This window comes from Lissotriton helveticus, chromosome 9 (assembly GCF_964261635.1).
Source record: "Lissotriton helveticus chromosome 9, aLisHel1.1, whole genome shotgun sequence".
Taxonomy (NCBI): Eukaryota; Metazoa; Chordata; class Amphibia; order Caudata; family Salamandridae; genus Lissotriton; species Lissotriton helveticus.
Window position 1 is genome coordinate 789,376,731 of NC_136070.1, and position 27,156 is coordinate 789,403,886.

General features: G+C 44.4%; 1 protein-coding gene across 1 annotated transcript in view; it reads left to right on the forward strand.

Annotated features, from left to right (window-relative positions):
- Positions 1 to 27,156, forward strand: part of LOC144782975 (bone morphogenetic protein 2-like) — a 72,251-nt gene that overhangs the window by 20,834 nt on the left and 24,261 nt on the right. The window contains exon 2 of the mRNA XM_078662194.1: positions 13,690 to 14,051. Within this exon, the coding sequence (XP_078518320.1) occupies positions 13,697 to 14,051 (355 nt within the window). The 5' untranslated portion in view covers positions 13,690 to 13,696. The remainder of the gene's footprint in view (positions 1 to 13,689; positions 14,052 to 27,156) is intronic.

Below are 27,156 nucleotides of genomic sequence, written 5' to 3' on the forward strand. Positions count from 1 at the left end.
ATGGAAGCATCCCACTGCTAATGGCTAACATTAACACTCTTCTAACAACAAAGGAAGATGCAAAAATGACTTTTTCACCCCGACCAATGAAAGTCTACATAGCGTTTGGATATTCGAAATGGGACCACCTGCACCTATCACTCTTCATGGGATGAGCAGTTTATATCACCAGGAGTTAAAGTATTTGCAGAGATATTGGATAAGGAAAAAAACAATGTTCTTGCTCTCTTTTTCCATAACAGCACCTGCAACACCTGTGTGAAGGGCCCTACATTGAACTAGTCCAACACGTGTTTCAGGTGCTGGCACGCAGGGGCCACCTGTGATGCTGGCATCTCTGAATTTCTCTTTTAAAGCTCTTCTATCACGTCTGCCATTTATTAGTGCTGTAAATTACAAATGTTACTATTCCCCATTTAATGGCACTCAATCTACCGACCTTCCGAAGAATGGAAGGCTGAATTAACCTCGCCATAATTGGAATTGTGAGATGCGGAGTACTCAGGGCTCGAGTCGGGGTACCACGCGGGTGGACGGGGTCCCCCCACTTATTTTACCGGGGGGACGCCGTCCCCCCTGCCAAACAGCTGGACTTCACTCTTTGGCCTCTCTGGGACGAGGAGCTCAGCACCTTTCGTGACGTCACTTCCTGTTGTGACGTCACTTCCAGTGACAGCGTTTCCCCACTTCTTTTTTTACGACTTGTGCCCTGGGAGTACTGCATTGATCAGCTGCTAGTGTTAATCCAATGAGCCATCATGCTAGCTTGAAATGCAGAGCTGAAACTGTCACCACAGAGAACTTCCACTTTATGGCACAATGCCCCCTTCATTAGGTAGGCCCAATCTAGTAGTCAATCTACAAACAACCCTAAAAATAAGGGTTCACAAGGCTGTATCACGCTTTGAAGAAATCCTTTTATTAAAATGCATGTCATATAAGAGACTAACAAGTGTTTCACGACATACATCTCGCTTCTTCAGGGCCGAGGTGATATCAACATCAGTAATGTAGATTTAATATAGCATTCTATAAGTGTGACATTTTCCCAGCACACTAGTATACACAAGTATAATTGCCTAATGCCAGCTCACATCCATCCACGGTGTCAAGAATAGGGATTTCTTCCACTTTTGATCACCCTTGGCTGTCGACAAGCAAAATGCTCACTTTATCCCTGCAGCCATTTACCCCACGATACTAATAAGAGTCCATTTTAAGTCTTGATATACTGAACTCTACATAATTAACTACTAAATATGCTGGTTTGACCGACCTGGAAGAGCGGCTTTATTTTTAGATGGCAAGTTGTTAAACTTCTGGTCAGTGGTGTCGACTGTAATATTTATACTGTGGTATATAAATAAATAATACCGGATCTATTTTTGAATGAATGAATGAATAACAGATAGCTCAATAAATAAGAGTCAAAATTCGAGGTAGTAGGAGTTTTGCAGGTTTATTACAGCATAAGGACAGGAACAGGACAACCTGCACGGAATAGGATGGCAAGCCTGGCAGCGCTGCCGTGGTCAGGGTCTAGAATGGCTCACCAACAGGATCGGGACTGGGAACACTTTTTAATAACAATACATGAGCATATATACATAACGCCAACACATAGCATTACATTGCAATGGGCGTAGCAGTGGGTGGAGCAAGAGGCATGACGCGAAACAGTCGCGAAAGATAAGGGCTTAAAGAGGGTGTAACTGGGTGTGCACATAGACATGTGATGCAAATGTAACAGAATATGTCATGAATGGGCGGAAACATTGGAGGGGGCTACCTAAGGAGCCGGGACCTCTAACCTGATGGTGCGCGCAAACTGGCAATGACGTGTTACTAGGAAAAGCTGGGGGCTATGAACTCTGTGCTAGGAGCAGAGACTAAAGTCTGGAGGGTCGGAGCGACATGTACCTAAACCCTATCTGGTATCTAATGTTTAGGGAACATGTTGATATAAACTAGAAGTCATGAGGGGAAAAGCTAACAGACTCTAAGGCTAGAGCATGCATTTATTCTACATGTAGTGCGTGATGAAGAATATTAAATGACCATTAAATACAGTATTTCTCTTAACATGGGGCCGAATAGGCTAGACAATGACGGAAACTATTGATGCAGTTCAGTAGCTTGGGAATGCAGAGAAGGAGAACTAAACTGATAGCTGGAATCATAACATAGTCTTGGCAGACTCAGAGGCAGAGCCAAGCTGCACCGGGCACTGCGAGGCAGGAAGTAAGTGAAAGGTCGAGGATACAGGTGGGGGCTGGATCGCTCCTCAGCGAGGGTTCAGGAGACAGGAGCTGAATCTGATGTCCGGGCCCTGTTGAGGCCTAGAAACGGGGACTTTCAATGAATTAACGTGCACACTGAGAAACGTGGCAACATAACTTTACATAGGCCTGACACTCATATTACTCACGAGAACTGGGAAATGACATACCAGAGGTGGACACAACTATAATTGCGTCTTGAATCGGACATGGGGAATAACATATGCATATTGATCATGCACACATAACATATGATGGATGACACGTAGGGACATAGAACATGACAAAATTTACTTTTCCACATTCCCTCCTTGTCACTACGTTTCCATCAGGAAACATCAATATTCATGATACCATCTATCATTTCATACAGTACCATTTGTTCATCTCGAATTGTCTTGGAACGAGATTTAGAACGGGGCTTGGGACTAGGAATACAAGAGGTAGCACACATGCCGCAAATCGCAGGGCCACATTGTATACAGAGGCAGCAGCTGAATATGATCGCTACTGCGATACCTAGAAAGGACAAGACTTTCCATCCCCAGGCGGAAATTATATTCCAGAACCAACCGGACCATGTCCAGGTGCCTGGATCTTGGTGTAACAGATGGGCAATTTTATGAAGTCTGGTTATAGCTGAATAAACAGACGGCGCGTTATTTGGAATGAAAATGCAGCAACTGGATCCGATGAGTCTACAGGCCCCGCCCCTATCGGCCAGTATGACGTCAAGGACGAGACGATTCTGGAGCACAACAATTCTCATAAAGGATTGCTCTTCGGTTAAGTTACCTAGAGCGGAGGCAGTCTCATCTACTACAGCTTCAAGGGTTCTTGTTAACCTACGGATTAGCTTACTATTTACAACTGTACCTAAATAAGGGAAAACACCTTTATCAATATCAATGAATTGCTCTGCAGCAGTTTCAGTATAGTCGACAATCGGGAGATTTCTCTTGTGTCTAGTATGTAATAGGTAGGAATTCCTATGGTAGTCAGGTGGGGCTAAAAAAACAGGTGGCAGTAGGAAGGCAATGTAACAGGTTCCCTCCCAATCGAGGGGCAGACGAACATATGCAGTTTGACCACAAACAAAATAAGAATGACGTGAAGCTTTAAAAATAGATTTCCCACTGTCACTATACTTGACAATAGTAGTACAATCACTATGTCCTACATGTACAGAACCATAATTACGAACACATAATTCGCCTTTGACTGGTAGTACTGAAATAGCAGGTGAGTCTGGAGAAGTATCAGACTGAACATTCAGGACCATAAAATTCGACGAATAGTTACCTAAATTGTACACTTCATTTTCTAGATCTAAACCTGTTCTGTGGGGGAGACCTTGCTTGTCTGGGAAACATGTGCTGTTAAGAAAAAACATATCTGTTGAGGATGACGTTAACGTGGACCATGCTCCACACGAACCATTATGGGAAAAAGGATAAGGAAAGAGTGGCAGAACTCCCTTTGACGTCTGGAAAGGGGGGAGTCGACCACACACCCAACAATTAGTGGCATTGCTGGTCTGGTGTGAATAATGCAACATGCGGATAAAAGTATTGTTACGCATAGCGAGGCGGTATGAATATTCATGAGGAGGCAGATCACTAAACGTGTGCTCTACTGTAACATTAGAATGCTTATTTACATGAGGAACTGGAAAACACAGGTAAAATGCGTAACTAGTGCAGGAAGTCAAAAGGCTGAGAAATAATATGAAACTTAGAAAAACGATACATCGGATTGAGTTTTGACTAATTCTCTCACTATGGGGGTCTATTTTATACATGTCAGAAACAGTCTAACCGTTTCACCTAGGGGAGGACTTATACAATCAAACTGGCTGACTTATTTTACTAGACCGTAGCTTTTGCTTATACTCCTGCTGCGGAGTTTTCTCTAACAGGGGAGGGGTTGTGTCAATGTCATTTGCGGGACAGTCCTTAGGAACAATGTTTTGACAAGTTTTTAAATCCTGGGAAATGTTCTTGGAGACCGGCTTTAATCCGTAGAATTTCTTGACGTGCGAAAGGTGTACCCAGCCGCGGCGTCCTTCCAATTTCACGGCTGTACGGGTGGTGAGGAGGACCTGACGGGGCTCCTTCCAACGTGTCTCCAGCGGACTTGATCTGTCGAAGTTACGTACGAGGACCATTGAACCTGGAACGATTTCATGCGGGGCCACCTCGGTATTGTCTGGAAATGCGGCGGCAACCTGTGAACGACATGAGTTGAGGGCAGACATCAAGGAAGCTAGGTAATCTGTCAGCATATTACATGAAACATCAGTAATACTTCGGGGTCTAGGAGTACCCCACATGTTAGGGGGGCGGCCGAATACGACCTCATACGGGGACAGACCTGATCTGGAATGTGCGACCATGCGCATATAAAACAAAGCAACTGGCAGAGCTACTAGCCAGTCCACACCTTTCTCTTTACATATTTTGGCACTTCGGATTTTCAGAGTCTGATTATGTCTCTCGACCAGACCAGCTGCTTCAGGATGGCGTACACAATGAAACTTCCACTGGTACCCTAACAACAAGGAAACGTGCTTCATGAGTTCAGATGAGAAGGGCTGACCGTTATCAGAATATACGACTCTAGGGAGTCCATATCGAGGGAAAAATTCACGAACCAACTGCTTGGCAGTGGTCGCGGCTGTGTAATCTGGGACTGGATATGTTTCTGTCCATCTGGACAAAGCGCATACAACTACAAGAACATACTTGAAACCTCGACATCGCTCCATCTGAATATAATCCATCTGGAGGACCTCAAAAGGGTGGTCAGGAGGCTGGAATCCCCCTTGTTCCACCGGGACACTTTTACCTGGATTGAACTGACAACATATCATACAGGTACGGACTTTCTGCTTGGCTGCAGCTCGTAAATGCTTGTTGAACCAAATGTTCTGGATACTGTCTAACATTGCTTTTTCTCCTAAATGTGCTGGACTATGTGCGGTATTAATGATGACTTGAACCATAGAGTCGGGGAGAAACCATGTGGTTCTTCCCTTCGTCACCCATCCTTGATCTGTCTGGACCCCTCCTTGTTCAGACCATTTCTTGATTTCATCGGGAGTAGCATGTAACTGGATATCTATGACATCCTGGGTGGGGTCCTTAACTGTCATACATGTAGTCGGATCTGGAGTTTGTGTCTGTGTCGGATTAACTTGAATGTCTGGAGTCTGTGCTGTAAGCTTGGCTGTGCGATCTGCTAGATCATTACCTTGGGAAATAATGTCAGTAACTTTCGTATGTGCTTTGCATTTCATAATAGCAATGGATGTCGGTAAATGTATTGCATCTAACAGAGCTTGGATAAGGAAACCATGCTGAATTTTGGTTCCATGAGAAGTCATGAAACCTCTCTCCTGCCAGAGCACTCCAAAGTCGTGAACGACTCCAAATGCGTAGCGTGAATCTGTGTAAATATTAACTTTCTTTTCCTTGGCGTGTATACAGGCTTGTGTCAGAGCAACTAGCTCTGCTGCTTGAGCGGACAGAGTGTCAATGCGGTGTGTCTTAATAACTTCAGTGTCAGTAGTCACTGCATACGCGGCAACTAAATCTCCTGTACTAGTTCTCATACATGACCCATCCACATAAAGTGTCAGGTCGGGATCTAGTAACGGAATGTCTGTCAGGTCTTGTCTTGGCTTTGTCGTAATGTTGACTACTTCCACACAATTGTGTGCGGCAGAATTTGAACTAGCTGATGGCAACAGTGTAGCAGGGTTCAGGACGTTGCAGCGTCTGATTTCTATGTGTGGCTGAAACAGTGTCAATTCATAACCCGTTAAACGTGCAATTGTCAAGTGCTGAGTTTGTGTTCTATTTAAAAGAACTTCCACGGAGTGTGGAACTTGTACTGTCAGGGAGTGTCCTAAAACTATGGAATCACTTTGTCTGATAGCTAGTGCTGTGGCTGCAACTGACTTGAGGCACGCGGGCAAAGCCTGGGCGACTGGATCTAATGTGCTAGAAAAATAAGCACACGGCTTGTACTGTCCTGCTTGATCTTGTGTGAGAACAGATAATGCTGTACCTTCGCGTTCAGTGACGAAAAGTGTAAAAGGCTTACTGTAGTTCGGTGTAGCTAGAACTGGAGCTTGACATAAAGCTTTCTTTAACTCGTTGAAACTAAGTGTATGTTCAGATGTCCAAGGGAGGACAGTCGGTGCGGCTGCCTCCTGTGTCGTTAACTGTATCAGTGGTTTGGCTAGAAACGCATACTGAGGAATCCATTGTCTACAATAAGAAGTGAGGCCGATAAAGGCACGTACCTCCTTCTGGGTCCTGGGCTGAGGAAGACTCGCTATCAACTGGATGCGGTCTGGTGTCAACTGCCTACCCCTCTTGGACAGTAAGTGTCCTAAGTAAACCACTTGCTGGACACAGAATTGAAGCTTCGAAGGGGACACCTTGTGCCCCATCTCGGCTAGGTAATACAGAACCGTCAGTGACGCTCGCTCGCAGTCACGTTCAGAACGGGCTGTGATCAATAGATCATCAACATACTGGAGCAGGGCAGTGTCAGTTGGCATGTGAATATTGTCTAGTTGTCTCTTAAGTGCTTGACTGTAAATACTAGGGCTTTCTGTGAAACCTTGAGGAGCTCGTGTAAACATATAGCTCCTTCCATTTAAACAAAATCCGAAAAGAAACTGGCTGTCTGGATGGATGGGAACACTAAAAAATGCATTCTTAAGATCGATTACTGTAAACAACATGGCTTCGGAATCAATGGCTGTCAATAGGGAAGAGATATCTGGGACAACTGGGTACTGAGGAATAATACATTTGTTAAGTTCTCGTAAATCAATCACTAATCGATATACCGGGGGTGCATTTGGATCAGTACGTTTCATGACTGGAATGATCGGAGAGTTACATACATTGGAGTCAGTTTCTACAACTACTCCTTGAGCCATGAGCTCGTCTATAATTTTGGATAAGGCTGCTACAGCCTCAGGTGGCAATCTATACTGCCTGATTCGTGGTAACACTACACCTGGTTTGAGAGTCACACGATGGGGTGTGATTTGCATATAACCTACATCAGTTGGACCTTGCGCCCATAAATGCTGTGGAACATTAGACAGTCTTGAATCAAAATCTCGTAATACATAGTGACCCTTAAAGTCACGTAGGAACAAACGTATTCCCTCGGGGGAACAACATATAACTGCACCTAACTCTTTCAATGTCTTAATGCCTAACAGATTTTCTGGACATGACTTAGTAAGTAACAGATCAGTAGTGCGGGACAATGGACCTACTTCTAGAGTGACTGGCTTTGAAATCTCATTTACGATAGGCTTTCCTGAAAATCCAAGGGAAACATTTCTAGAGCCTGAGAGCGGAGCCCCTGGAACTTCGGCGTGACTAATTGTGGTCCTACTTGCCCCTGTATCAATCAAAAACTTTCTGTCTTTCCCTAATACTTGACTGTGAACATAGGGACCCTCTTGATCTACAGGTATCTCGATGAGAGGCAAGCCTACCTCCCTCTCTAGGCTGTTTCATGAATACTGCTGATACTCTGGATACTCAGACTGTGCATACTGGTACATCTGCGATGTAACATGCTGTGTTGCAGCAATAGGCTGCGGTGCTGTAACTGTCTGTGGTGCATTCTGTGACTGAGGAGTCTGTGAAACTAGTTCTTGTCTAGGCGGACGTGGTCTTTCTTTAGTCTTACCAGTAGCTATGTTATGTTTCAGAACTGTACACTCGTTTATGAAATGACCTGGCTGTTTACAATAATTGCAGTTCCCTTTAACGGGTGCTGCAGGATGACTGGCTTGATTCGGACCCCTCTTCTGACTGTCGTGAGGAACAGATTGTGCAACTAGCACTTTCATTTTCGTGTCTTTCATACGTTTTCTTTCGTGTTCTTGTTCTTCTCTGATTCTATTCTGGTGATACTGGAGCATCTGGAGCATCTGAGACGGAGTATTAGCTTGCCAGGTACTTTCGACTTTCAGAACTCGGTTTTTAATTGGTGGACTTGAATTCTCGACTAATTTAGTAACGAAAAGGTGAGGGTACGACTCACTACTTGTCTTGAGACCACTGTTGATACTAAAGCACTTTTCAAACCTAGAATAAAAATCACTAATATCTTCATCTTGTTTCTGTTTACAGGCTGAGATTGCATCCCAGTCTTCCTTTTTCGTTGTTAATAATCTGGGTAAAACTTGAATCAATAATTCTGGTAATTCTTTACATTTCTCTCCTAGACCAGTACCTGGTACACGTATCTTATCTTCTGCTTCTAGGACTGCCCAATCTATCTTTTTCTCTCCCACCTCCCATTCTTTCTCTTTGAGCTTTTCATACACCCCGGCGGGCAACAGAACCTTTAACATTTTAATTATATCCGGGTATGTGTATTCTCCCATACGGAGCATGTCTTTTAATTCTCTATGGTACCCTGCTGGATCTTTGTCATGACAGGGAATTAATTTCTTCATCTCTAGAAGTTCCATCTTTGTGATCGGAGTGTATACAAACACTCGCTGCATTTCGCCACCCGCTCCTCTGACTGGGTGGACTTCTCGTAACGGATTCTGTCTGTCTATGTAGAATGATTTACTTTCTGGGGGTGAGACATGAACGAAATGCGGGTTCAAGAACATTCTATATTTATGGCGTTGTTCTAGAATGACACTAATTAAATCGGTACCTAGACCTCTCCATCTGTACTGGAGTAACTCGTTCAGGATATCATGTAACGGGCCTGGATCAGAATGTTGACCCTCATACAGAGTAATGAGGTGCTGAATCATATACATACCCACCAGTCGCTGCTCGGCTGGGGGCATTTTCAGAAACATTTGTGCCACTATTTCGTCTGGAAAAGTGGTAGAATCAGTAATCCATCGGACTGCTGACCGAACTATTTCTTGTTCATGCATAGTACTTAACTCACTATAACCGATTCGTGATTTCAGAATGTGATCGGTAGCTTGGAATACTTGTTCTAGGGAACCTCGTTCTGGTGCTGAATGATGGGAAATTGGCTTGTGTTCTAGACGTAAATGGCGATCTGGAAATCTAGGTTTTCCTACATACGCTATTCTGGCGGTATTCTCATCGTCTTCCTCTTCAGGATCAGAGGTACTTTCTTTCTCGCTTACTTGTGCTGCTTTACGCTGTTCGTGTATCTTTATTATCTCTCTACGGATTTTCTTGTACATACTTTCCATGGCACCAATGGTATTGTGCTTTCCTTCGGCTATATTATCACTCCACTTTGTTAGAGTTTTCATTTCTTCCGGGTCTTTAGACGGATGATCCTGTTCTCTTATTAGACAGTTAATTAAGAACTTTAATATCATGCGCTGAATCTCGGCTTTCCTTTGAGACATGGCATCACTAATACTTTGTGGGTCATCCCCTGTACGGATGAAACGATATATCCTGTCTAGATCTTCTTTCATATTCGGCAGGGTGACTAGATACTCGGTCACTCTCCTTACGCGTACGGAATATAAAACCATATTAAACTCGCCTGGAACTGGGTCATAGACACATTCGCCAAGGGTTTGCCTGATCTCTGCAACAGACTTATTACTTTTAGGAGTACGCTGTGATGCTTGAGCATGTAATTCGAGTGCTGATAAACGCTTGTATGGCGGCGGGGTTTGAGGAAGACCTCCTCCTGCGGCCCCTAAACTAGAGTCATCAACTGATGCTTTTCGTCCTGGCAGGGTGGGTAATTGTAACGTGGGCTGGACTTGTATGACGGGCTGACCCGGGGGGGCTGTTAAGGGCACCCCGGTGTCTGGGGGAGTAGGAATTACCTGATTTACAGGGACTGGCGGAGCGCGGACAGGATTTACATATTCAGGGACTGTGTCGTCCAAATAGGACGAGATGAAAATATCAGCTGCGGTCGGTTTGTGACGTAGCTTGGTCGGAACTAACGGTGGCGGGAAATTACTGGATGCCTCCGGGGTCGCTCTTGGCAAGCCCTCGGCAAGAAGAGGATACATACCCTTAATGAGGGCATTCCTCTGTCTGTCTGATTGCTCAGTTCTAACTCGTTCACCTATCTCGATTAATTCTCTTTCTTGGGCTCGTTCTTGGGATTCTCTACTTAGTTCTGACTTTCTGATTTCTTTTTCGGTTCTTTTATGAGCTTCTTTGCGCCATAGCTCGATGGCATCTTTCTGTGATTGTCTGGCTTTCTTTTTCCATAATGCCTCCTCTACTCTCATGATGCACTCGGTATCCCACGTACCTGATACGGGCCATCTATACTTTTCTTCTAGCTCCTTTGTATACTCTACCCATAAATCTAAATATAATATGGCGCTTATGCCATGTTTCTGATACATAAAGTGACCTGGACTGTCCCTAGGCGGGACGGGAACTGCTGCTTCCAGCAGACCCTTTCTAGTCTTTAACTGACGTAATTTTGAGAAGAGCGGCATGACTGGACTATAATCTGGACATAATACAATACACAATAAACACGATACTTATTCCCCATTCATACCACGACATCAAAAAACATGAAGGACATGTAAAATAACAGTTCGAACAGAATACTACCTGGAAATACTGCGAACAGAACACTTGAAATTTCTCGAGAACAGAACTGACTAGAACAGAAACTAGATGCACTGCTGAAACAGTACGAAACTTACCGGTCTCTTAAAGAGACACGTCAGGACCCGTATCCACCGAAGTGAACACTTCGTTTGTGGGACTGTGTACCACCAACCCACAGACCAGAGTCAATTAAATTGACCCTGTCTAGATACCACCCCAGTAACGGTACTCACCGGGCAGCAAGAACGGAAGGCCTCGGACTGGACTGCACTGCTACGACGATGACGACGAACTTCGGACTTCAGTTACGGGTGGACCTCCGGATACCTCGGACCTTGTACTCTTGGCTTGGGCTCTGGTCGGGACTCGCCGCGTTCCTCCACCGTCTCGTTTGGATGCTGGACCGCCTCCTCCGTCTTCTCCGTGGGCCTGAGGGATACTTGAGCAGAAATATCTGCCACTGCGCAGAAGAGTTCCGTCACGACTGCAGAGGGTCAGGGGGTCGGCGTGGCTTCACCGACGCGTGGGGAAAGGGCAAGTCCCTATTCGGGCGCCATTATGTGGTATATAAATAAATAATACCGGATCTATTTTTGAATGAATGAATGAATAACAGATAGCTCAATAAATAAGAGTCAAAATTCGAGGTAGTAGGAGTTTTGCAGGTTTATTACAGCATAAGGACAGGAACAGGACAACCTGCACGGAATAGGATGGCAAGCCTGGCAGCGCTGCCGTGGTCAGGGTCTAGAATGGCTCACCAACAGGATCGGGACTGGGAACACTTTTTAATAACAATACATGAGCATATATACATAACGCCAACACATAGCATTACATTGCAATGGGCGTAGCAGTGGGTGGAGCAAGAGGCATGACGCGAAACAGTCGCGAAAGATAAGGGCTTAAAGAGGGTGTAACTGGGTGTGCACATAGACATGTGATGCAAATGTAACAGAATATGTCATGAATGGGCGGAAACATTGGAGGGGGCTACCTAAGGAGCCGGGACCTCTAACCTGATGGTGCGCGCAAACTGGCAATGACGTGTTACTAGGAAAAGCTGGGGGCTATGAACTCTGTGCTAGGAGCAGAGACTAAAGTCTGGAGGGTCGGAGCGACATGTACCTAAACCCTATCTGGTATCTAATGTTTAGGGAACATGTTGATATAAACTAGAAGTCATGAGGGGAAAAGCTAACAGACTCTAAGGCTAGAGCATGCATTTATTCTACATGTAGTGCGTGATGAAGAATATTAAATGACCATTAAATACAGTATTTCTCTTAACATGGGGCCGAATAGGCTAGACAATGACGGAAACTATTGATGCAGTTCAGTAGCTTGGGAATGCAGAGAAGGAGAACTAAACTGATAGCTGGAATCATAACATAGTCTTGGCAGACTCAGAGGCAGAGCCAAGCTGCACCGGGCACTGCGAGGCAGGAAGTAAGTGAAAGGTCGAGGATACAGGTGGGGGCTGGATCGCTCCTCAGCGAGGGTTCAGGAGACAGGAGCTGAATCTGATGTCCGGGCCCTGTTGAGGCCTAGAAACGGGGACTTTCAATGAATTAACGTGCACACTGAGAAACGTGGCAACATAACTTTACATAGGCCTGACACTCATATTACTCACGAGAACTGGGAAATGACATACCAGAGGTGGACACAACTATAATTGCGTCTTGAATCGGACATGGGGAATAACATATGCATATTGATCATGCACACATAACATATGATGGATGACACGTAGGGACATAGAACATGACAAAATTTACTTTTCCACAATACCTGGACTGATTTTTCAGTAATGTCACAGGAACACCATAGAGTGCTTGAGCAAGGGCCGTTTCCTTGCAAAGGGGAGACTTGCATAAACACCTTGCTGTAATAATTCTGAACAAATCTATAAAAGGTAACTGCACCGATTATTCGACGTCATGATAGAATGTAAATCACATGTTTGTACTTTGTGAAGGTGCCAGTCAGTCAGTCAGAATAACTTCATTTCACCAACATAATAAAGGCATACAAGTATGCTACCTATAATAAAGAAAAAAATAAGAGATAAAAACATTCCACATCATTACAGTACAATACATTTTAAAATACAATAGTTATACAAATTACAAAAGTTCATATTTGATTAAGGGCACATTGCAATAGATTGATTCAGCAGATTGAGCGTCTCTTTTTTAGAGCAGTTAAAAGAAAGAATGCCACAGATAAACAAGTAAAGGGGTCAGACAATACCTGCAAATAGTAAAAGGCCGCACAACATTGTTTAAAATTCATTTTTCGCATAATGGGGATAATAAAACATTTCCTTTCATTACGATAATGTTTACAAAAAAGCAAAAAATGCATATCATTCTTTATTGACTGGTTGTCACAAGTACACAATGGGAGATCAGCAGCAACATAGACATTGCCAGGGATACCCAACATTAAAGGAATATAATTTAAACGGAATCTCACCAGGATATACCTATGCTGTAGGTTAGTAACAAAAGTTAGGTACGTTGATTTTTTTACCATTTGGGAGATATTCGGTACTGTTAGATATATTTTAACTGTTGACAGCTTGACATTTTGAATCTCCCTTCCAGTCTTTATATTACATAGTAGCTGAGCTTTGTGAAGGTGCATATGTTAACAGGATTTAAGATGGCAATAATGACTAAACCTGCATTGTTTTTTTTGTCCTCAATCCCCTTACATTTTCCTATTTTGCCTAATTAGTATTTGCTCCAAATGTATCACCTTGTTCTTGCCCGCTCTTCCTTTCTCACTCCCTTATCCTCTCCCTTCTACTCTAGCTTCACAATGTTTGGTAATGGCATCAGTGTCCTCATGATTTTGCTGATTCCGCCCATCTTCATGAGCTCGAAAGTGAGTGTGAGCCACAGGGAAGCTGCTTCAGTTGAGAACGACAACAACATACCGCCTCCGCCTTCCTCCCTCTCGCCAGCGGTTCTTCAATCCATCCAGACAATCCTTCTTAGACGCTTGGGTCTGAGCGGTCCCCCGGAACAGAAACCTGGATTTGTGGTCCATCCATACCTATTGGACTTGTACAGTTTTCACTCCGGAGAGAGACGCCTCCACCTGGATTCCAAATACCGCTTTCCACTGAAGCATGCAGGGAAATCCAACACTGTGCGGGCATTCCACCATCTTGGTAAGGTCATTTTAACTGTGTTTGTCTTTGCATGATCATTTAAACAACAGTGACTCAGTAGTTATGACTGAAAAAGCATTTTTGATTACTAATCATGTTGGCCTCATTTGAAGAGACTGCAGGAAACATTTTATTTAAAACATGTACTTGAATTTCAAAGTGATGCTTACAACCTTCTATGGTCTCTGAGTCACTGGATCAAGTACTAACCCTTCAACACTTCACTCTCACTGGTAGCGCTGGTCGAGCAGTCCAAGGCTGTACAGGGAAAGGTAGGTGCAAAGTATGCTAGACTCACAGATCAAAATACCCACAGTGTCTCCAACAAGGTGATTGTCCAGTCTAATATGGGTTTTACCTATACATTAGGGTGGACTCTGTCCTCACTATATACACACCGGGGACAGCAAAAGTGTAGTCTGTTGCAGAACAATATTTTATGCTAACCTGCCTAGTTGACACACCTATAAGAGGAACCATTACTTATGACGGAAGTGTGGTTTCTAATACCACTGCTACCATTGTAAAGTTTCAGTACTATTGTAGTATAAAAGCAGTATTTACAATGAAGTCAAAACATGTCACATTATACAGATACACAGTCTACTTTTAAGGCAAGTGCTCTAGTGCTGAACCTGGCTGTATTCCATTCCTGCAGGTCTCCTTTCCTCACCCTTCAATCCATTCTTATTCGGCGCTGCAGGGTGAAACTTTGGAAATGACCCCAGATGTGCATTAAAGTCTTGCTTTGGCCTTAAAAGTCAGCTCTCAGGCGAAACCCCACCTAGCTAGCAGCAGTCTCTACTAGGGGCCTGGAGCCCTGCTTCAGTCTCACCTGATCACGAGCTCCAAGGTGTTTCCAGGAGCTGAGGCTCTTCTTATCTCCACACTACCACAATGAGCAGTATGTACATCGTTCTCCTGATTACAGAGGGGGCATCACTTATGAGGCTATCACAGATGGCAGCGGCCTCTGGGTGCAGCAGCTCCTATCTCACAGTCCTTCCAAGTAATTGGATGAAGTAGCAGCTTTCTGCATGGCTCCTTCTCATCTTCTTTCCGATTCCATCCACGGGTTGTGGGGACTCCTCCAATATGGCGACTGCTGCAACGCTCCCATTACCCCTCTTCTGACATCTGAGAGTCACAGTTATGAGTAGTAGTCCCTATCTGGTTGAATCCTCTGAGTAAAGACCTGTACAGTCTTCTGTGGTCCCCTACTAGCACACAGAAAGTCACAGACACAGGCCTGTTCACATTCCTGATTCTACTGAACACAAAAACAGGTATTCAGCCACCACTGTGCTCATGTCACTCAAGTCCAGGAAAGGACAGTACCCCTCTATCTTCATGAGGGAAGTGCTAGGAGCGGCAATCCTGGCCTAACCTGACCACATTACCATGAGACTAGACTGAGTCATGGGGCACATACATGATCCTTTTTCGCCCATGACCAAAAAATCAATACAAGGGATCCAGATATTGATGCAGCTGGGGCACTCATGCAGGGGACTTTTCCAATTCACCGTCATTAGTAAAACCTACTCATTCTCCAGCACAAAAAATGTGCAACAAAAAGCTGTCGAGTCAAGGGACCGAGCCGGAGTAGTCACCATCATTAACATGTTTTCGGTCTACCCACCTTTATTTCAGGCAGACGGACCATGAGTTTGGTGGAGAGGGTCCTCCATCACCATTGCAATGGAGTACCCTTTCCTCCAAATTCTAAGTCAGCCCCATAGACAAATAGTTACTTAGAAAGGCTGTTCGTGACTGACATTGTGAGCAACAATCATTGAGACTGCAAGTGAGATATGGTCTAGGCATTTCCTTGGGCTTTCATAGTTCTGGTGTTGTTATGAAACAATTCAATTGTATTGAATTTTGAAGAAAAATTCTCTTGTCTAGATCCAGATGCTGGAGAGACCCTGTTTATTTGGGTGACTAAGCCCTGTGTTAAACACAGAACTAACTATTTCCTACATAAACACTTCCTCTGCCTAGCCCAACACACATCCCATTTGCCCTCTGCAGTGACAATGTTTTCTTATTAGGAGATTTGCTGGTCTAAGGCTTGAGAAGGTATCTGCGATCCAACCTCTCAATTTAACTCAAACCAGTTTCCTTGGCTTTCCATTAGCCCTGTCTCTCTCAGCGGATGAAGAGTTGTTATCTGTGATGGATATCTTGCCATTCTGCAGGTGTGAAGACCCACCCTATCTCCTTCTGCTAACTCCTCTGCCCAGGTCAGTTATCTAGCAGTAGCTGATATATTTCACAAGAGGTCGACCACCACCATGGAGAGCAGTCACTTTTTGAATAGTTTCATAACTGATTGATCTGTGCAGCACCCATGGTTCGGATCTGGTAGTAATACATTCTCTCTCTTTCGGGTATACTGAGTGCACTTTTGACTTGTTCAAAACGTCTAATGCCTTTTGCACCAGAGAAAACATCTACGTGTTAGCAGCTCATTTCCCTCCAACTTCCATATTGCTGATTATATAGAGCTGAGGGAATGCTTGGTTTCCATGTATGGGTGTGATCTGAGAGGGAAAAGTTATCCGACCATTTTGCCTTGCAATCTTGTTCAAAACTACTAGTGTAGTTCTTGTCCCTGGTGAATTTTATATCTCCCACATTCAGCGCTTCGTAGGGAGCTAAGGTACTCTCCAAATATGGGTGCAAGCGATGAATTGGTCAATGAAGCGCCAGGGCTTCACTGCCTAGTCCCTCTCTTTACTGGCAGATTAGGCGAACGGGAACCATTCATCTGTACTGTCGCATTTGAGGATTGGTAGCTGCAATTAATCCATGTTCTAAATTTTGCCCCAATTCTAAATGTGGTTAATTCCTGATTGACAAAGTGCCAGCGGACATGATTGAGTGCCTTTGCAGCATTCTTATAGAAGAGCAATGCACTCCTACATGATCTGTTGATCTTGTCTATTATGTGTTGTGGTCTTTTGATGTTGTCAATACAGTTTCTATTTTTGTATACAACCTGATTGATCAGGGCCCACCAGGCCAAGAATAAGTGGTTTGCCAGAATCCCACTAAAGATTTTGCCATCCACATTGATCAAAGAGATGGGCCTGTATGAAGCTCTAAAACAGGGATCCTCTCCCGGTGTCCTTATGACCAAGCTAGAGACCTCCAACATGGATTTAGTGTAGGTGCCTGTCTCAGCGAAGGTATTATAAAGTTTGGTCAGGACAAGGGTTAAGTCGCAACAGAAACGTTTATAAAAGAGTGGTGTAAATCCATCTGGCTCTATTGCTTCACTTATTTTCAGATAGATTGCTAGATATCACCTCTTTAATTGTTATAATGTTAGTTATATAGTGTGTCCGTATAAAGTGTGTCCGGGTATCTGTACTGCTTGGTATAACTGAGCATAGAAGTCACAGTATGCTTGAGCTATGCCTGTGTCATGTTCTTAGATATCCCCTTTGTCGTCTTTAACTTCTGCGACTGTGTTTTGTGCAATCCTGACTCTTACCTGGCAGGCCAGGAGTTGACCTGCTGTGTTCCCCTGCATAGTATCTCTGTTTAGTAGGGAGAAGCACATATTCTCCTCTAGCTGTGTCTAACAACTTGACTTGCGATCTTGCAGCTAAAAGATTTTGCCATATCTTCTTAGAGCCTGTTTGTTTATGTAGAAGTTCTAGTTCTTTCAATTGTTTGGTTAGGTCCTCTCTTTTGTCCCTTCTAGTCTTGTTTATTCTTGCGGCTAGGGCAATACAGACCTCCTTTGCTCTACTCTTTAACGCTTCCCAAAATGTCCACTGTCCTCACTCTGTGTTATGTATTCTTGTATTATTTCCTGTTCTTTGATTTTGTACTATTGGGTGCAAATTAAGGAGTCTTGGCGTCTCCAAGTATTTTGTGGCCGCGTTATTTGAGTGCATGAAATGTTTAGACATACTGGTGCATGGTCTGAGATTGAGACCTCACCTATCTCAGATGTCATGGGCTTATGTACAAAAGAGGCAGTTACTACAAAATGGACCAGGCATATGCATTTGTGCTATGTTCTGCAGAATAATAGTTGTAATCCTTCAAATCCCTCAAGTACAGCTGCGGATCCACAAATGTCTATGAAACCGAGAGAATGCAACCAATCGCTCCCTGTCTGATTGTTCTCCCTTGACCTGACTGTGAGGCAGAGACATCAATTGTGTTATGCATCACCTAATTATGGTTTCCCCCAATGATGTGCATAGGTTTTCCAGAATGGTGCAGGGCAGGCATGTCTCCTGACCATCATTAGGCCTGTATATATTAGCCAATGTAAAACTGTGGGGGCCACAATTTAATCTAAGCACTAATACTCTGCCTTGTCTTCCCATATTAATGCTGTCACCTTCCCCTTAAAGGAGCTAGACAGCAGTATTACAATGTCCCCTTTCTTAAATTGGTTGGATGACAAGTGCTGCCTTGGGAACCAATGTGATCTAAGGGATAGCCATCTGTCCCCAGTAGTTGGGTTTCTTTGGTTAAGGCGATGTCACATTTCATCTCATTCAACAGAGAGAGAACTGCTGTGGTTTCTCTGGGACATCAGGCCTTGCACATTAAGACTGACAATGTTTAACGATTTAGCCATTCATTTTGGTAGGGTGATATGATCTCTAGTGATTTGTGTATCCCCTTTGTTGCTTCTCTCTGGTAATATGCTTGTTTGAGTAAACCTATCAGGTAGATGGATTGGTAAACAACAAAATAACCATCTTGGAAACAGTCTGAAATGAACTTACCATACTTATCTTTGTTACTACCCCCACTTGGACATTTCTTACAGTCTCTTCGGACCCTCTTCTCCTGGCTCATGATTGGTGTGACCCTCCTTGCTCTACTTCAACTCCCACACTCAAACTGGGCCCTAGTTCCAGGGCTGCAGCTGAGCTCCTGTAGCATTACCTAACAGTCTATGGCCCTTTGCCAATCACGGCTGATTGATGGGTGAACTGTTTGAAGGTGTATGTGAAGCCCTTGGGTCCTCTCTCAGGTTCTGCATGAGTGCCTGCCGCTCCTGTGCTATCTCTGTGGCACTGGGTATTGTTCTCCTTCCTGGATGTTGGACTGTGGTCCAGTGTCATGTGTCCACGGTACCACCTGGCCAAGGTTATTGTATTGCTCCGGTTCTTCTAGTTTTAGAATTCACTTGGCTTTGGAGAGAGATCTGAGCTGGAATGTGCATCTCTCCCATTGGAAGATTACATGGAAAGAGTGTCCCCGTTTGTATAGGATTGGGTTATCTTGCAGATTTGTTATGGTGATGTTAGTGGCTTCCATGTCCACTACCATTCCTGACCCAGCTCACTGATAACAATTTGGGCTGCAAAGCAGTCCGCAATTAAGAGGTGGATTTTCTTCTGACTTGTTCAGCATTCTTGTATTGGACTTCTCCCTGGTGCCATTCTCCTACTCATGTTTGATTCCACCAGGTTGGGTTTCTTAAAGAGATGGTTTCCTCCTCTCTGGAAGGAAGTAATCCAATCATTTGGCTGCCAGGTTGCTCCCAGATTCCTTTTTGCACATCAGTCTTCCTTCTCTTCTCAGTTTCTGGGTTCTCCCTTAGGTAGATCCTCCATTTGTGACATTGGTTCAGTTCTATTGACATGTTTATGGAGTCACTTTTCATAAGATTTGGTAATATGGTTCAATTAGGTTTAGTTCTTGCTGGTCCATGTTCTTTCTCTGAAGTTCCCATGGTGGGAATGTTCTTCTTCTGTAGCTTTGGTTTCCTCAACTGTCTCTTTTGGTAGGTCATATCGGTATTCAATTCTGTATTCCCCTCAATTGAGGACTGGGGCTTCTTTCTCTACCAGGCGAAGGACTTGCTCCGTGGTAGGTTCCTTGGTTTGTCTTCCTCCTGTTTTCTGGGACTTTTGCCAGACCATCATTCAAACTCTCTTGACCAGGCGTTTTTCAGGCTGTCAAGCTTGCGCCATCTCTAACTTTCATCTCTCATGTTTTGTGACTGATATTCTTGACTTATGGATGGAGTCTTGGTTGGCTTTTAGGCTATTCCCTTGTAGGTGTCCTCCTCTGAAAGGACACATTCTTGTGTCCTTTCATTTCAGAATGACTGGAGTCAAGTTGTCAGCTTGGTACATCCACACATACATAAAGACTGGAAGGAGGATGATGCAAGGTGGCAAAATTCTGCTTACTTATTGCAATCTTCATTATTCCAAGTACTAGTCTTTTTCGGCCCAAATGTTGTTACCTCCTTACCTTCCTTCTGGAATCATCCTATGTGTTTGGTATTGTGACATTTTTGGGGTGCTTGGCATTGGTATCTGCTATGTAGAGCTTTTGGGTGTAGGATTGTGCCATCTTATAGGTAGAGAGTGAGGGACAAAGGTATAGAATGGGAAGAAGAGATGTATATTTCAGGGATATGAGTATTCCTAGTTATGAAATAGAGGGTTATCTATCTCAGGGTGACAACTTGCCTCTTAAACGTTAGAACTGGGTTGCGGAATGGCAAGACTTGGAGTCACATATCACAGAATACCCTTCTCTCTAAACTCTAAAGTAGCCCCTTAGTTTCTACCTTGCCTCTTGTGCAACAGAAAAATAATTCATAATCATTAATATTCTGCCATTCTTATTATTAGCAATCCAAATGCCACTTGTTAAATGCCACTTTTGCCTTAATGCATAATCATATATACATCTTTAGAGTAAATAGTGTCTTGATGCAAAAATACATAAAGCTAAATGTTTGAATAGTTTAAATTTAGTTTTTCAACACAATTATATTTCCTTAATACTTCTCTTTATTCACAAGATGTTCTCCAACAAACTCTCAATGAAACGACCGTTCTCCAAAAGACAAATTGTGGATCCATGTAGCAAAGACCTGGCCGCATCAACTTTGAAGAACATTTGCCTAGCAAGGACGCTATGAATCAGTGATCCAAGATGGTTGCTGCAATCTCCAAACAATCTGAAGTATCGGGGATTCCTTGGAAATGTAATTTGTTGTTGTGCACCATCATGTATTGTGTTTGTCAGAGACACAACACCTTTTGTCAGATAGTGCCAATACGCTCTGCATTCAACCAATCTTCTGTTCCAAAAAATGAAATCAGAGCAAGCTAGTTTGGAGAATTCCGCCTCCTTGCCCACTGAGCCATAATCGGTAAGCCATAACTCCTAACATGTTTTCCAACTCTGAACAGTGATACCGGCTGCTCACTTCTTTTAGTTTGCCCACAATAGTTTTTAATTTACTGTTCCAAACTGGGATCAGACATTTTGAAATGGTAAATTAAACAAAAAATTGCAAAATGCCCACCATCAGTAAGCATGCACACATACTGGCAGCCATCTTGGAATACTTTTCTTTAAGATAAATATCATTTTAATACTTTGGAATGGTGTTTATCATAAACTAAAAGAAAAACATTACAAATGGCTGACACTGCATGCACATCCATCCTCAAACACAGGTTGATGCAAATCCATGTCTACGATTCTTTGCACATATGAATTTGTGTTAAAATTGATGGGTGGATGCACCCCATGCACTAGCCATGGAATGACCCCTTGATGCAAAGTTACACAAGGCAGCGCATTGTGCTGTGTCACACTACTTTTGGGTACAAACCAAAGCATGTCCTGATGCATGGTGATTTGTGAATAGAAACCTGGATTTTGCCTCTGGTCTGCCTTCAAAATGTAACGCAAGCCTGATACAAAATCTTTGTCAATCTGGGCCTTGATTAGTTTTATCCCAGAATAGTTCTCTGTATACACCAAGGGGTAGATGTATCAAGCTTTTTTCTTGTCGCAAACGCTGCGATTCGCAAAATAGCAGCGTTTGCGACAAGAAAAACGGGAAATGAGATGTATCATGCAAAAAGTTTGCAATATTAAGGAATCGCAAATTTTGCGATTCCTTAACATTGCGCAAGCATTTAAGAAATCGCAAATTGCGATTTCTTAAACGCTATGTATGAAACATTTCATTTTAGCGAATTTTGGCTAAGAAATCGCAAATTACCACCAACTTGTAGGGCATGTATGTGCGCCATATGCGCACACATGTCAATTTCAGGGGTGCAGCAGGGTGTCCTTAAGACACCCTTGGAATTATTCTCAATTTGCGATTAGCAAATTGCGAATCACAAATTGAGAATAATTTCACATTCATTCCTATGGGCCTACTGGCCCATAGAAATGAATGGGAAATTATTCCTTAATTGCGATTTAGGAATTTTAAGAAATCGCTAAAAAATAGCGAATTTCTACATACATCCCAATTTGCAATTCCCAAATAGCGATTCCTTAAAAATCGCTATTTGGGAATCGCAAATGATGGGGATGATACATCTGCCCCCAAGTCTTTGATGATAGCACGTTGACTTCCAAACTTTTGCAACAAGAGTCTAGCTGCAGGAACTAAGGGCCTGATTTAGAGGTTGGCAGGCAAGTTACTCCATCACAAACATGAAATATATCCTATCCACCTCATTAAAAGAGCATTATATTCTATGGCACTTAAAAGAAGGTAGATGGAATATCTTTCATGTGTAAGACAGTGTAAGCCTTTCGCCACACTCTAAATCAGTCAATATGTATTTTGATTGCCTAACAAAGAACACTCTGAAACACATGGAACCACTGCCAGTCTCTAGAGAGTTTTGTGTTGCTCTGGGACATGTAGCCTGTCTTGACTCCAATTGTGCATGACTCAAGCATGTAGGAAATTTAGAGTAGCATGTCTTTGAGCCTTCTTAGTGTAAACAGTTGAGAGTAGGCCATGGATAATGGCACCTATTAATTATTAGAACTAATTCAGAGGTATTAGAGGTATTAATTAGATCCTCTCTATGTTTTGATTTAACCTCAGCAGCTGTTTATTTTAGTTTTTAGGGTTCCTACATGCCACAGTGTCTCTGACACACACAGTACCCATGATGATCCTTTGTAAGTAACACATAGGGATAAAATATCAGCAATAAACAAACTCAGACTACTCGAGATTTAATAGCCCAAATCTCTGATAATAAATTCCTGATAGCCAATTGTGTTATTTTTAACAATATCATTTATTCACCTTCACTTTCTCAAGTTTGATACATCTGAGCACTCCACCGTCACATAGTTCTTGTCTTTATCACTTTATTTTGAGTTATTTTTCTTCAAATATTATAATAATTGTAATTGTATCTATATAGCACTTACTACACTTGATGAGGCGTGGAAGATCTTTTCGGGGAGTAGCACAATGATATGTTCACAGTGGGTCCCTTCTATCTTTTTCTATAGCACTTCTACACATATTTAAATTCCATCTTCAGGCACAGTTTATTTGACCTCTAAAAAAGAACTGTTCTATAAATGACCACGAATAAACCACTGTTCTATTTGCAGGTAGAAAGAAATATGGCAGCATTTGAATGTGCCCCATGTGTGGATGCTTTAGCTCGAATGACATATGCATATTGTCTTTGCACTTTGATACTAGGGTACTGCATCTACCAGAGGTTCATGCTTTAACCATGTCAGTATACAGACAGTATAAAATGTGTCTTATATGGAGTGAACTTGAAGTGAGTTACAGTTCTTTAGAAGAAAGGTGATTAGAAAGTCAAAGAAAACGGAGATAAAGGGTGACTGTGCAAAACTGTGATAAAGTTTGTCATTTAATGCACTTTGCATTAACCTGATTGGCTACACACTTGTACCTAATCAGTGGTGGCTGGTGACATTTAAAAGTTGTGAGGCATAAAAGTTGGGTATGAGTTTTATGTAACGAACAACGCGATCAAGCCCAGTGGACAAACGTGGGATCCATGGTGGGTCCTCCGCCCGAGAAAAATTTGAAAAAAGATTGGATAATAGTGCATTTTAATGGAAATGAATTTAGTGATAAAGCAAGGCTTATAAATCAATGGGAACGTATAGTCTTGAAATATTAAACACATAAAAAACTGCCCCTTATCTTAGTGTATTAATATGTTTAACAGTTACTGTAATGTGCATTTTACAGCGCAACAACTTCAGCCCTTTAAAGTGTGTGTTTGCCCAGTGTCTTGCATTGCATGCGGCATCAACTTTGGAAGTAAATGCACTAACCAGGCTTCAGAAAGCACCCACAGCTGCAGGCTGCAATCAGCGATATAGAAATATGTGCAGCCAGGTCTTTAAAAGGGACGAAAAAAGTAGGGGGTCTTGAGAAGGGAACAAGTAAAATAAATGTCTGATTCCCATAGTGTGCCATCAAACCAGTATTTTGGTTTCTCACTAAGGTGTAATCACATCCAGATAAATAACACAACTGGCATACACCTAAAACTCTCAGTACGATTGGCTTTGTCAATGGTTGTTAGCTTTTCAAGATAAGTATGTAACAGGGATTTGTTATAACAAAGGAAATGTTTCAATTCTGAAATGGTGAGTCTGTGAATTAAATAGTTTTGAGGCCTGTGGAAGGTGTTTTGGCCTTCAGTTATGTGCGCTTTATCTTAGATATGCATGCCCTTTTCCTCTGAACCTCTTGTCCATCTGTACATCTTCAACCACCTCTTCAGCACCCTCTTTTTAGTCTTCCCTAAATGCACTTCCACTCATCACCCTCAATTCACCACTTCCAAACATATACTGCGCTCACTTACATTTAAGCAATTTATTTTCTTTTGCAGTGTAAATATTTTGACATCTGTGTACCCTTTTCAAACACGTTTACACAGAATTTCAATTGCAACCAGAATACATAGCCATTGTTCTGTGTGCTCTGCAGAGAGGCCATCCCAATCAATCAATCAATCAATCACTGACACTTATAGAGCGCGCTACATACCCATAGGGTCTCAAGGCGCTTAGGGGAGGGGGGGGGGTGCCGCTACTGCTCGAACAGCCAGGTCTTCAGCTTCTTCCTGAAGGAGAGGTGGTCTTGGGTCAGGCGCAGGTCGGTCGGGAGGGAGTTCCAGGTCTTGGCGGCCAGGTAGGAGAAGGACCTTCCTCCTGTGGTTGCTCTTCGGATGCGGGGGACGGCGGCGAGGGCGTGGTTGGCTGAGCGGAGGTGGCGTTTGGGAGCGTAGAAGTTGATCCGGCTGTTGAGGTAGCCCGGGCCTTGGTCGTGTAGGGCTTTGTGTGCGTGGGTGAGGAGGCGGAAGGTGATTCTTTTGTTGACGGGGAGCCAGTGAAGGTCTCTCAGATGTCCGGAGATGTGGCTGTGTCGTGGGATGTCGAGGATGAGTCTGGCTGAGGCGTTCTGGATCCACTGGAGTCTCTTCTGAAGCTTGGCGGTGGTACCGGCGTAGAGGGCGTTGCCGTAGTCCAGTCGGCTAGTGACGAGGGCCTGGGTGACGGTCTTCCTGGTCTCGGTGGGGATCCACCAGAAGATCTTCCGTAGCATGCGTAGGATGTTGAAGCACGCTGAGGAGACGGCGTTGACTTGCCTGGTCATGGAGAGGGAGGAGTCCAGGATGAAGCCCAGGTTGCGTGCATGGTCTGTCGGTTTGGGTGCGGTGCCCAGGGCGGGAGGCCACCAGGAGTCGTCCCAGGCGGAGGGTGAAGAGCCCAGGATGAGGACCTCCGTCTTGTCCGAGTTCAGTTTCAGGCGGCTGGTCGTCATCCACTCGGCTACCTCTTTCATCCCTTCGTGTAGGTTGGCTCTGGCGGTGGCGGGGTCGTTGGTCAGGGAGAGGATCAGCTGGGTGTCGTCGGCGTAGGAGATTATGCTGAGGTTGTGTTGGCGTGCGATGGCCGCGAGGGGGCTCATGTAGACGTTGAAGAGGGTGGGGCTCAGAGAGGATCCTTGAGGGACGCCGCAGATGACTTCGGAGGCCTCTGACTTGTACGGTGGTAGGCGGACTCTCTGTGTTCTTCCGTCGAGGAAGGAGATGATCCATTCCAGCGCTTTGTCCTGGATTCCGACGTTGCTGAGGCGCTGTACTAGGGTGCAGTGGCAGACCGTGTCGAATGCCGCGGAGAGGTCTAGGAGGATGAGGGCCGCTGTTTCTCCGTTGTCCATCAGGGCTCGGATGTCATCGGTGGCGGCGATGAGGGCGGTCTCGGTGCTGTGATTGGCTCGGAAGCCGGACTGTGAGGGGTCGAGGGATCCATTCGTCTCGAGGAAGGCGGCCAGCTGCTTGTTGACGGTCTTCTCGATGACTTTGGCTGGGAACGGGAGGAGCGAGATGGGGCGGTAGTTCTTGAGTTCGGTGGGGTCCGCTGTTGGTTTCTTGAGTAGAGCGCTGAGTTCGGCGTGCTTCCAGCTCTCAGGGAAGGTGGCGGTGTTGAAGGATGTGTTGATGATGTCTCGCAGGTGGGGTGCGATGACAGCGTCGGCCTTGTTGAAGACGTGGTGAGGGCAGGGGTCGGTCGGTGATCCGGAGTGGATGGAGTTCATCGTGCGGATGGTGTCTTCGGTGCTGATCGGGGTCCAGGCGTGGAGGGTGATGGTGGGGGAGGTTGTTCGGTCATGGTGTGCGTTGGTTGTTTGTTGAAGCTGTTGTGTATGTCCGCGATCTTGTTGTGGAAGTAAGAAGCGAGGGAGTCGCAGAGGTCTTGCGATGGGGTGATGTCGTTGGTTCCTGCGCTGGGGTTGGATAGCTCTTTCATGATGTTGAAGAGTTCCTTGCTGTTGTGCGCGTTGTTGTCCAGCCGGTCCTTGAATGCAGTTTTCTTGGCGGCGCGGATCAGCTGGTGGTGCTTCCGAGTGGCCAGTTTGAGGGTGGTCCTGTTGTCCGGTGTAGGTTCCCTTCTCCAGACTTTCTCAAGGGCTCGGCAGTTCTTCTTGGAGCTCTTGAGTTCGTCGGTGAACCATGGGGCTTTCTTGCTGCCGGGTCTGCTGGGCGGGGTTCTCAGCGGGGCGAGCTCGTCCGCGCAGATGCTGATCCACTTCGTGAGGTTGTCGGCGGCCTGGCTGGGGTTCGCTGAGCTGGCAGGAGGGTGCTGGCTCAGGGAGGTGGCGAGCTGGTCTGCTGTGATCTTGTTCCAGCTTCTGCGGGCGGCCTGTTGCTGGTGGTGGTGAGTCGTTGTTCTCCTGAAGGTGAAGTGGACGCAGCTGTGGTCCGTCCAGTGGAGGGACCTTGCTTTGGCTTCAGCCTCAGCGCCAGAGCAGCTTTCTATCAAAGTT